The sequence below is a fragment of the Stigmatopora nigra genome, chromosome 18 (genome assembly GCF_051989575.1).
Source record: "Stigmatopora nigra isolate UIUO_SnigA chromosome 18, RoL_Snig_1.1, whole genome shotgun sequence".
In the NCBI taxonomy this organism is placed as follows: Eukaryota; Metazoa; Chordata; class Actinopteri; order Syngnathiformes; family Syngnathidae; genus Stigmatopora; species Stigmatopora nigra.
The window spans coordinates 2,552,669-2,565,285 of NC_135525.1; the positions used below are offsets into that span (position 1 = coordinate 2,552,669).

The window sequence follows — 12,617 nt, forward strand, 5'->3', positions numbered from 1 at the left end:
AAGACAGAGGAAGCTGAAGCAAGTGTTTCGCTGTCAGAAGAAGCTAAACGGTGCAACCCTCGGTGCCGTACGGAGTCGAAGTGGCCCAGCGATAAGGGGCTCGGCACTCGCTGCTGGAGTGGCTGAAGCAACACAGTTATTAATGCTGAGGGGCGTCGAAATGGAGCAATCCTTGCCACAGGAGGGGCCAGAAGCATTTAGTCATTCGCTGCCGATCGGAGCTGCACCAACACAGTCCTACCCGCAGAAGGGAGTCGAAGCGGTGCAGTCCTCACCCCCAGAAGGGCCTGATGGGAGGGAGACAGGCTAGCACGCCCGTCAACTGGGTCCATAAGTTGGTTGTGTCATTTTGTCATGCAGTGCGGCCATGCATATGTGAAAACGGGATGGACCCAAGCGCGGGGGAACAGGTTGGCCACAAACAAAACTAAATGTAAACAATAGCATTGAATTTTTTTTTCAAATGAACCGTAAGTCGTAGAATAGCAACAATGAATGAACAAGCAAAGCGGACTTAAGTCCACAGACATGGGTTAACGAGACATTGAGAACAGTTGGATGACCGAAGGCAAAAGAAAGGCTGAGACATATAGGGAAGGCAAAAGGTGAACGCAATGGACAATACGAACAAATGTTACACAGGTAATCAGTCAAGACTAAATCAATACCAAACACCAAAAGCACATAAACGTAAGTGGGCTTTTGTAGTTCAGTATCACTTATCAGATAGATAGATGCAGAGAGATATTTGCTAGTTTCTGTGTCAGACATAGCGAAATGTGCAAAACAAGACAATTTAACTTATCATGGCCAATATGAATCTGACCAATATTTATATTTAAGGTTTCTAATAAATTAATTTCTTAAGTGATATATTAGTTGAAATATTATGTCTTAGTCCTGCATTTTTTAATGATGGATGTTTCCTATTTTTTCATTGCCACAGAGTCATTATACACGAGCCCAAGCTAACAGCCCCCGTCCAATCATGTTATCATCGGGACCCAGCCCTAAGGGTTCACAGGGGACACTGGCCTCCCAACAGCAAAGTCAATCACTGCAAAGCCAGCAAATATCCAGCCAATCACACCATTCTCCCTCCGGCAGTGTGCGGGAACAGAAAGAACACCGCAATTCTCGTTCATCCCGGAGAAAAGGATCAGATAGTAGCATTGCTGAGGAGGACAGGAGAGAAGAACCTGCCAACAAAGGTAAAGCATTGACTACTTTTTTTGCTTCTCCAAAGTCACTGTTGGTACATCATAAGGAATAACCAAATGATATTGTAATTTTTCATTTTGTTTCCCTACATTCAGAGATGAAACAAATCAACTCGATTGATCATTCCTCCCAAAAATCCCCCATGATCATAGTTCGAATTGTCAATCACATGTTGCATATATGAGTTACCAACACAGATACCTTAAATAAAACAAACGTTGGTGGGTCTGTACTTTCAACGACAACACATTCGTAACTGAACAAACAAATTTAAATTAACTTGCATTAATATATACAGACACACTCAAAGCTCCCCCTGTGCTCGTAGATATATTTTAAACTCGAAAGAGATGCGGCAAGACAGTGCCATGGCCACCTGGCTTGGTGGCATTTCGAAATTTTGATCGTATCTAGGGCAAATTATTCGATCGAAATTATCATTGTATCTCGAGCATTTCGTAGGTAGAGCTGATCTTAGGTCGAGTTACCACTGTATAGTTTATCAAAGAACTAATTCGTAGAATGAACAGTTAATGGCACCCAAGAAAACACCAACACGTTCAGTTGTCAGCCTTACTTGCTAAATCGAAGGCTGGTAATCCACTCCCGACTGGCACATTCTCTCTCGTTCAATAAATCTCAAATCTCAAGCACTTTTTGAGTATCATGGACGCTTAGCTCGTGCAGATGCATATGCCTGGCTTCGTCTAAAGGAACGGCGCGGCCTTTGTGTGTTTAAAATACAGAAATAGCACTCGTTATTGAAAAATACGGCGCGCTTAATAGTCGTGAAAATACGGTATCCGTCTAATAATTCCGCAAAGCGCCGCAGTTGGTGCACGTTTTCGTTCCAACCCATAAGAGGAAACTTTTTCCTCCAATCTTGTATGTTAGATATACAATCAATCAGTGGATTGCAGTCAGGTGCTTTTTCTTTCAGCAGAAATCTACTTGGTTAAAGTGTCTGTGTTGAATCGTTTGGAACAAAATAAGTGGCCCTTGAGGAACGGATTACACACTTCCGCTCTATGTGGTATGAAATTATTCTGAAACTTTTTTTCCATTTTTGTAGACTCTAAGGCAAAGCCCGAACAGGCCTTATACAAACGTAAGAAGCGTGAGGATGATGACAAGGCAAGTCTCAAGAGACTGAAGACAGACATGACATCTGACTTCTCAGAGAGCAGTGACTCTGAAAACACACACAAGAGGATGCCCCATTCCTCTTGTTCCTCTTTTTCATCCTCATCGTCATCCTCTTCATCCTCGTCCTCCGAGCCAAACTCTGAGAATGAATTAAAGACTCGCAGTAGTGATGTAAAGTCAAATGTTTTGAAAGGGGAGGATGAGGAGCAGACACTCATCGAGGCCACCAAAATGAACGATTCCTCATCACACATCGGTTGCATCTCCCTGTGGTCAGAACTTCAAGCTACAGAGGACAACAAAAAAGCTATTAAGGAAACAAAAAGAATAATCACCAAGGAGGAGGAGGAATTGGTGGCAGTGACACAGATAACCCAATCTCCACGGCAACAGATGCCTCTTATTTCTGGCACTATCCAAGCTAACATAAAGGAAAGTAACAAGAATGCTGTGAAAGGTAAATTACATTTATTCATTTCAGCTGGCAGTTTCACAATGATCATTAGATATTGATCAATTTGAATCTTTTTTTTATAGCCTCATTGCGATGTGACACGCCCTCCTCGTCCCATCTCCATGGCAGTGGCGTGATTGATGTCACAGATGATGCCCAGGCCACCGTTCATCAAGAAAGTTCGGAGGCTGTGTCAGCTCTGCTTGCCTCCCAAAACGCAGAGTCAACAGCCCTGTCACCTTACCTCACTTTGCATCTATCCCCTGTCGCCTCACCCCCCATACCTCCTTCACCATTGGAAGGTGGCCGAAGAACGGATATTGATCATGCAATGCAGCAGGCTTCAATAGGAGGTGGCATGACCGCTGGCATGAATTCAAATGACAAAGTACAGTTTGCCTCTTCAGAGATTATCAGGTGAGTTAAGAATAAAATCTGTTTTAGTTCTTTTTAAAACTTATCATACGGCTAATGGCGTGTTCTGGCGACTGAGTGCATGATACATGATGCATGATTGGACACTCTAAATTCTCCCTAGGTATGAGTGTGAGTGTGAATGGTTGTCTGTCTTCTTGTGCCCTGCGATCGGCTGGTCGATTCAGGTCTTCCCCGCCTCCGGCCCTATGTCAGCTGGGGTAGGCTCCAGCACCCCCCACGACCCTTGTGAGAAAAAAATACAAACTTTTCTGGCCCTCTATGAAAAATAATTGCCCTCCTTTGTTCCATCACAAAATACCTGGGACTAATCACAAATGTAGGAAAGCTGAGTTCAATTTCACAGGCCATACCTTCAACTGATTACCACCACATGGGTTGAATTAAGAAAACACTTAATAAAATGTGTCCGGCAAAGTGAAGTAGGCTACAAGATCAGAGCATCATGCTATGATCCAAAGCAATTCAAGAATACATGCAAAAAAAGTGATTGACATCTATCAGTCTGGAAAAGGTTATAAAGCCATTCTCAAGGCTTTGGGGCTCTAGCAAACCATTGTTAGCCATTATCAACAAATGGAGAAAACTGGGAACGGTCGCATACCTTCCCACGATTGGTCGGTCAGCTAAATTACTCAAAGCGTGTGACGAAGATTCCAGGGAGACAAGAAGAGGTCACAAAAAAACTAGAAAACACAAAAGAATTGCAATCCTTGCTGCCCTCAGTTAAGGTCAATGTTCATGACTCCACTAGAAGAAAAACACTGGCCAAAGCTGGTATCTGTGGCAGAGTTTCAAGGCGAAAACCATTGCTTAAAGAATATAAAGCTTCGTCTTACGTTTGCTAAAAAAAACTCTCGAGGATCGCAGGGGTGCTGGAGCCGAACAGAATCACTGGACACATGACTATCACTGGACACAGGACTAACAACCATGGCTGTGCATCAGGACTTTTTTGTGTTATCATTATACGTTTACTGCATATACATTACTGTTATACGTTTACTGCATATACATTACTGTAGACATATAGGTAGTATATGTAAGATAATACATTTTAAATGTTGCTTATATTTTTCCAGATCTGCTACATCGCTGGCTGATAACATAATGCTGGTGGACAAAGAAAAAACTGTTATTTCTGAATCTATTCCACATCAACAGCAGCAAATGCAGCAACAACAACACTACATGCATGTCCACTCTGGCATCAAGAGTCCATTATTATCCGAAGACCAAACTAAACAGCAACAGCCACACCCTGAAAAGATGAACACAGTTGATCTTGCTGACCTGGCAAAATCCAAAGTGGACACTGACCCAGACCCCCTTGACTCCATTAAACAGAAATCCCATCACTCTAACAACTCTCAGAGCCATCCTTACTCTACCACGAGTCCATCAAGCCAGTGCAAGTCTAAGACCCATGTAGGCCTTATGGATACCTCAAAACCTAAACCCAATACCTCTCCAGAGGTCTCTAAACATAAAGTCCCAAAATATTCTAATACCTCCTCCCCTCCATTAGGTTGTTTGTCCAGTAAATTAGAAACAAATGAACCACCTCGAACTGGTTTTAAGCCAATACCACCTCACACCGAGTCAAGTAGGGGAAGTACTATTTGCAGCACAAAGAGTCCTCTAATTATCGATAAGAATGAGACCTTCACTATTTACAGAGACCCATCTTTGATCTGTTCTGACAATGAAAACTCTTCCACAGCCACCGTCTCTTCTACCCATGTGGCGGCGTATCTCCATCCTCACCTACACAGTCTTCACGCGCCATCTCCTATGTCCCCTTGCCTCACCCCTTTGTCCCACCCACACGCTCCCTCTCACCTCTTAGCTCCACCTCATACATCTGCCTTAGCTCATCCACACCTTTTAGCCCCTGGAGTTCTCTCAACTATGCCCCCTCCTCACACAGCATGTCTCCTGGGAGGGCACCCACAACGAGACTCCCCTGGAGGTTTAGGTCATCTTGCCCTCCCTCAGCCCAGAGCTGCACACCAACAGCAATTTGTCCAGGTTTGCCTCACATGCCAGAAATTTTACATTATTTTTCTTCATACCTTTTTATTTGTCAACTGAAACTACTTTGATTATTTTCAGGGTCAGGGACCCCCGCCTCCGCACTTACTCACCCAGACTCATACTGGAGCAGCAGGTTTGGGCCTCTACCCAATCATTTGGCAGTATCCAAATGGAGCACCAAGTTCCTACCAGCAAGGCCTTAACCGACCATCCACAGCTAAATGGGTTCATTCTGAAAATCCAGTTGCTGTTAATTCTGAGGCATCTCTCCGAAAGGTATGCATTTCCTGTATCTTATTTTATTTTGAAATTGTCGCGGATGCATTGCCTCTTGCTTTGCAATTTCACTACACTATGCTGGGATCCCATTGCCTGTCTCACAACAATAATAACTCTCCATGTTTCAACATTCTCTTATGTCCTTTTGAGCACTATTCGTCGTTGCATGCTTGGACTTAATTAATTGGATGGGGGGGGGGGGGGGTACCAGCCGTACCCTTAATGTTGCTTGAAGGAAGCTGTGGCCGAGTGCCTTCAACAGACTCAAAGTTGAGCCTCAACATGAAACGCAGCCTGTGGTGTGCAAAATTATGTCATTGGGTCCGGGGGTCCATTAGTCAGTGAAAAATACCAGAGAAATCATAAAACGTTAATGAAAAATATTAAAAGTTCAATTTATGTTGTTTTGAACTCTTAATTTATCTAAGTTTATTAGATGTGCGTTCGTGTGCTCGCTGTCTCTTTTGCCGAACGTTAGCCTCCTGGCACTTGTACACCTGCACTTCAAAAAAGATAGTTGTTTCATGATTTATATTCATTTTAATGGTTTATTAAATAATTTCATTGTGATTTTCTCTCATTTTTGCGTGTTTCTCACATCTTTCCTTCAAATTTGGGAGACTGATCAATTTTAAAGGGTTTAGCTGCAAGTTTTGTGAGGACCGTAGAAAAAGTTCGAGAATTTACATGGGAATTTCTGCTCTACTTACAAAAATTGAACTTACTTTTCGTAAGTATAGGTACGTCTAAACTTTTTAGATAAGAGCTAGCAATATGATTTTTTTTTTGCTTCTATTTACAAACACAAACTTTTCATTCTACAGTGGTACCTCTACATACAATTTTTTTAGGTGACAAAACCCATTGATAAGCAGACTACGGTTTCAATATACAAAAACAAGATCATCAAAATAAAATCAAACATCGCCAAAACAAAAATACATATCCACATCTGTTATTTTATTTTGAAACTGTCGCGGTACAGCTGCGTCCCGCTTATTATGTAACCGACACTCAGCTGGCCTCTCATTGGCCGTCTACCACGTCTAACACTTTTGTGGCATCCTATTAGCTGTCTCCCAACAACAACTCTCCATACTCGAATAGTATTTTGTGTACTTTTGGCCCCTGTCTGTTGTCACAAAGTTCTAAAGTTTTTTTTAATTCCCCTACTTTTTCTCATATGGTTAAAGCAGCTTTGTTCTTTATTTAAAAATAATGATGTGAATGAAACTTAGATGGTTATCCATCGAAGAAAAATAGGACATGTTAGTAAAATAAGCAATATGGCCATAACCCATCTACCAATTGTGAGGATATTAAAGCAGAAGGAAGCATTAAAGCAACAACTTCTTTGCATGGCCTCTGTGATTTCAAGAGGTCGTCACTGAATGACGAGAAGGAGATACTGATTTTTCTTTGGACGGGGAGAAAGTTATTGCAGAAAATACAGTGACAGAGTCGATTATTTCAGTGAAAAAAACAGCATCGAAGGGGACTCTGAACCCAAACAGTTTAAATGCAGTGGCGATGATTAAAACGGATGAAGACATATGGTTTTCATTGTTTTTCTGTTGTGTATGATTTCTTTTTCATATTTAAGTTTAATTTAATGTTAGGTTATTTTGAATGTCTAATTTGAAGTCATTTGGATGTTTGCATGTTTTTGCGCTTTGTTTAACCTATGCAACTGCACAAAATTTTTTTACCTGTTTTTTAAATCAATTTAAAACATTAATAAATACTTTTCGGATTACTTTTTCTCATTTTTGTGTCTCTCAGATTTTTCATTTAAAATTGATATACTTTAATCATTTTAAAGGGTTTACTTCATAGTTGTGTTAATGGCCGTGAAACTAATTCTATAGTTTACATGTAAAATGCTGCTCTTCCTATGAAAAATCCAACTAAGGAAACAAGTTTGAAAACAAAATTTTGTAAATAGAGGTTTCTTTTCACTAGTTAAGTACATTCACTTGACCTCGCAATTAACAGATTAGCAAATAAGAAACCATCTGTCAGGTTTAGAACCATATACATTCAATAATTCGGATCAGAGGTAGCACACGCAGAGTCGGCTTGATGAGATTTTCAAAGACATCAGCTGAGGGAGGGGTCGGGAGGTGCCAGCGCTTGGAGATGAGTCCATTCTCCTTGCCTGACCAGTTCCAATCCCTGCCTCCCTCCAACAGTTGAGCTGGTTTTATTAACAAAGGGTCATGTGACCTAGGTACAAACATAAGGCGGGAAGAAGTAGACAAAGAAGTGGGTGTCGTGAAAGATGACACCCCCTTAACTAAAAGGTGTCATGATGGAAGTTTCCACTGGGTCATGCAAAATTCTATTCTAGTTACTACACTATATAAACCAAAAGACATAATAATAAGCATAAAATACATTCATACTTCACACCATCCATCAAAAAATTGAATCTTTCAAATTGTTTAATTTCACTCCTTTGTGAATTTCATTTTCTGACAAGTTAAATTATATATCATGCCCCCGCTTTATTGTAAACAGTATCATAAACAACTCGATAATGTTACCTATGGCTTATTGTAAATTTAAAAAAAAAAAGCATAACTTGCTGTTACCAGTCGTATTGTTTTAGGTGTTTGCTATTTTAGATTAATTGAATTAATTGTATTAGCATGCAAACGTTTTTTGTTTTAATGCTCACATCCAAATGACTATGAATGATTCATGATTGTGAATGAACTCCCTTGCTCAGAATTTTATAATACCCTTTTCATATTCAGAACACAACCAGCCCATGGTTGCATCAAGCTGTTGGTAGTGCAAGTGACAGTTTGGGTTTGCTGAGTCACCTTCCTGTCAGACCAGCCAGTGCTGATGCCCACTACCCCTCTCTTAAAATCAACACACACACTAGCCCACCTTTGTCAAAGATCGTTGTGGACATTCTTAAAGAGTGAGTGGATTCATTCAAATTTATTTATTCATATTTTTGCTTTTGTGATGCCTTGATGGTGCAAAGTAAGGCTTTGAGAAACATTCGGTAATTTAACATAGCATAAAAAGGCTTTTATAATAGATGTTTTGTTTGTAGAGACGTGGACAAGAGAACCTTCATGGATCCAATGAGATCGTTGACACTGGCCCAGTTTAAACAGGAACCAGCAGACAGTAACATGATCATCACTGCGAAAGATGCCCAGCTACACCGGCACTTCTTGGACATCCAAAGCAAGGGTCACCTGTCTAATGCACAAGTATGCTACTATTCTATTCAGGCATTTTCACTTAACTGCACGATACAGATTAGATTAGTATCGATTCGATAACATCCTATATTTGGCACATTTTACTGTCACAGTAGCAAGAGGGTGAAAATACAGACACTTGAAAGTACATTTTAGACATAAATAAATAGGTAAATATATATATATATATATATATATATATATATATATATATATATATATATATATATATATATATATATATATATATATATATATATATATATATATATATATATATATATATATATATATATATACATATATATATATATTTATACATATATATATACACATATTTTTTCCCCATTTTTTTTTCATATATATGTATAAAAATCAGAGTTGTAGAAATAACTGGAAACCCAATAAAGCCATGACATTATGTCACAAGTGTATGTAAACTTTTGACTACAACTGTATACAGTGGTACCTCGACATTCGAGCACCCTGACATACGAACAATTCGAGATGCGGGTAAAATTTCAAGCAAATAATTACCTCTAGATACGAGACACATTTCGATATACGGGAAAGCCAGGTGGCCAAGACATCAGAGGCTTATTATGATCTTCTGGGCCGCATATCTTTCGTGTATAACAGATATCTACGAGCACTGGAGCGTTGCATTTTTTTCATTTTTTTTCACGTCACTCAGCGCGAATGGCGGAGTGATCGCTAATACGAGGACTATATATTACTTCTCGTTGGTAAGTTGTCGTGCTTTATCCTATTGTGAGGCCAATTCTGTGCATAATTTTCGGAATATTTTGAAGGGAATACAAAAGCAAACAGGCCATCGATAGTGAAAGTCAGGGTTGAGGCGGGGCAAATACAGCCATACGGCCGGGAAAAGAAAGGTATCAAACTTAAATACAAAATTCGAATTCAGTTTTGTGTAAGGTTAGATTAAATTTATTTTTGAGTGTGTCGGCATCATAATCCAAGTTTATTTCAATTTGTATAGGTTATGAAACAAGCGTGTTGTCGACATAACAAAATATTTTATAATGAAACATCTATTGTAGTCCAGATGTCCGAGGTGAGGGGCTGCAGCAGTTAAGATGTGGCGACGCGGTGAGAGAGAAAGAGCATACTGCTCCAATAACTGGCATAAAATATCACACGAAGCCCCGTTTCTTCTGCTTGCAGTTCACAAAACTACCTTTTATAAAATGCTCATTTGTTCCAAAGACTGCTAGTCAAGATTGGCTGTTTGTGTGCCTCATTAGTTTGCCGACAGAGTTGCTATAGCTTGATGAGATGAGAAATGTAAACCTTGTAGCATTCGTCTTTTTGCAGTTAGTCTTTTTTATTTCCTAATTTTTTAGGAGTTTAAATGAGGTCACCATATTGTTTAGTGATTTGCCATTTTGGAAATGTGCATATTAAATAATTTGTGGTATTGGGGCTTCTTAATATAGAAAACTGGCTGACATATATAATGTTTGGCGCAGGCTTAGTAATTAAATATGCCTAAAACAAAAACTGTCTAAAATTAGACCAAAAGAGTTTCTGCCTATATCTCATAAGTTCAGCACTCACCTGTTCTCAGCTTGCGTCTCACTGATCTGTTCTCAGCTTGCCCCTAGGTTTATAGCACTTCTTTCAAATCGAATTCACGTATTCAAAAGATCTTCACAATTACTTCATAGCACCTTTAAGTTAAACAAGATTGTCCTTACAGAGTAAGTAATGATAACACCTACTATAAAAGTCACCACTTCACGGCTTCAGCATTCGCGGCTTCGATACATTGCGTTTTTTTTATATAAAGGTTAAAAAAGTTCATATAAATGTCAAAATTTATGATGAAACTCAAGCGAAAGACGGGATAAAAAATGGCAGAAGTCGGGGTCTCGCTTCTTTGGTGCTGAATTGGGTGGCACTCTGGGCTTAAGGAAAAGAGATATTTCACCGTAGAAGGCTGATATAAAGGGCAGAGAAGGGCGACATCTTGCCTGTTTTGTTGCGAGTGACTTTCCTGTCCCGCATATCACCTTTGGAAAAAGACTACGCCCAGCATATTCTAGCTTTGTTTGGATTTTGAGTCGCCATTGAAAATGCCTCTGAACCTCTGCACCTCGGTCCACCAATCCAGAGGCACTGTCCCTGATGTCCATGTGATGTTGCAGAGGCCTGTCAACCAAGACAGACTCAACACATCCAGTGTCTTTGGAAACACCGGCGGGATACTCATCTACCCCTTGCCACCGAGGAGTTTTTTGACCACCTCAGTGACTTCAACCCCACAGAACGGAGAATTCGCCTCAGATCCTCCGGGCTCTGCTTCCTCATGGTAAGGCCTGTCAGTGGAGTTGAGGAGATCTTCAAAGTATTATTAGATTATTAGATTCACAACATCCTGAGTCGAGATCAGAAACACCGCAGCATACACTGTGTTGATGGTGCACTGTTTTCCAGTCCTGAGACGTCACATGGTGGACCATTTCCTGGAAGTCATTCTCTATGACCTCACCAAACATCCCCAGGTTTTTGCCCCTCGACCACCAGATCCGCCTGCTTCTTGGCCAGCGGGTACTGGTCATCTGCTTCCGAAGTCCAGTGGGCCAAAACGACCCAATAGGACTTCCTCAGCCTAACAGCATCCCTTACCGCCGGTGTCCACCAGCGGGTTCTTGGCTTGCCACCACGATAGGCACCGACCACCTTGCGGCCGCAACTCCGGTCTGCCGCCTCAGCAATACATGCGCAAAACATGGTCCACTCGGACACAATGTCACTGCCTCTTCTCGGACATTAGAGAAACAGTGTCGGAGGTGGGAATTGCAACTCCTTCTGACAGGGGACTCTGCCAGGTGTTCCCAGCACAGGCTCACAAAACGTTTTGTGTCCAAGACATGCGGTTGTAAGTCCGATGACAGGACCACAAAGTCAATCATCGAACTGCGGACCATGTGCTGGTGCACATATGGACACCCTTATGCTTCGATAAGACTGTTGCTTTAACCAATCAGATTTCGAGTTGGCAACACCACAATGCCTTCTCGCAGGCGTAGGGATACGTCATCACTTTCAGCAACTATGATTAGCTAGCCAGAGTGAGCCAGCTAGAGCTCGCAAGAAACAAACCCACAATGGCCGACGGAGAAAACAAATCGATTTTGTTGCAGATTTGCTGGCAAAGCCATTTTTCCAGACGGACTTTTCAAGAAAAAAAGCTGGACATCATTAAGAAAGGTCGGACACCTCCAAAGCAAGCAAGCCTGTCGCAACCGGGAACGGACATACTACTAAATCGAATAAAAATGTATGCCAGAAAAACGACAAGAAAGGCTCGTCTTTCAGCATTAGCTTTGATGGCGATAGAAAAGGAGGAAGAAAGGAGAATGGATATTGTGTACAGTTAAAAAGATTTTTTGAGTAAAATATGGCTATATTCCTGAATAATATTTCAATTGTATGAGGTTATTATTGATGATTTTTTATGTCTCACAGCTGTAGCTGCAGTAGAGGTTTTATAGCCGTAACCTAATTTTTGAGGGTTGGATTAGTTCGCTGTGAAGGAGCTGCTAGAAAATGCAAGGACCGCCACTGGGTAATAATAATAACAGTATGGATGCCTATGTTGCAGTTTTTCGATAATCGGCGAATTTCAAGAGATTACAATAATTTTGGATAATGTAGACGGGCGTCTGCCGTAAGGTCGCCCGGAGTTTGCACTTTGAAAAATGTATCTTTGTAAAACATCCCTGAGCACCGCTACCCCACCTGTCCCAGGCGTCCTGTCCGCTCAGATTGCTCTATTTTTTGATAAGAGCAGC

General features: G+C 40.9%; 1 protein-coding gene across 1 annotated transcript in view; it reads left to right on the top strand.

Moving 5' to 3' along the window:
• The window catches only part of jmjd1cb (jumonji domain containing 1Cb), a 97,088-nt gene that overhangs the window by 56,940 nt on the left and 27,531 nt on the right, over positions 1–12,617 (top strand). The window contains exons 8-14 of the mRNA XM_077738353.1: positions 947–1,211; positions 2,294–2,824; positions 2,905–3,238; positions 4,339–5,287; positions 5,372–5,569; positions 8,332–8,504; positions 8,643–8,805. Coding sequence (XP_077594479.1) covers positions 947–1,211; positions 2,294–2,824; positions 2,905–3,238; positions 4,339–5,287; positions 5,372–5,569; positions 8,332–8,504; positions 8,643–8,805 — 2,613 coding nt within the window. The remainder of the gene's footprint in view (positions 1–946; positions 1,212–2,293; positions 2,825–2,904; positions 3,239–4,338; positions 5,288–5,371; positions 5,570–8,331; positions 8,505–8,642; positions 8,806–12,617) is intronic.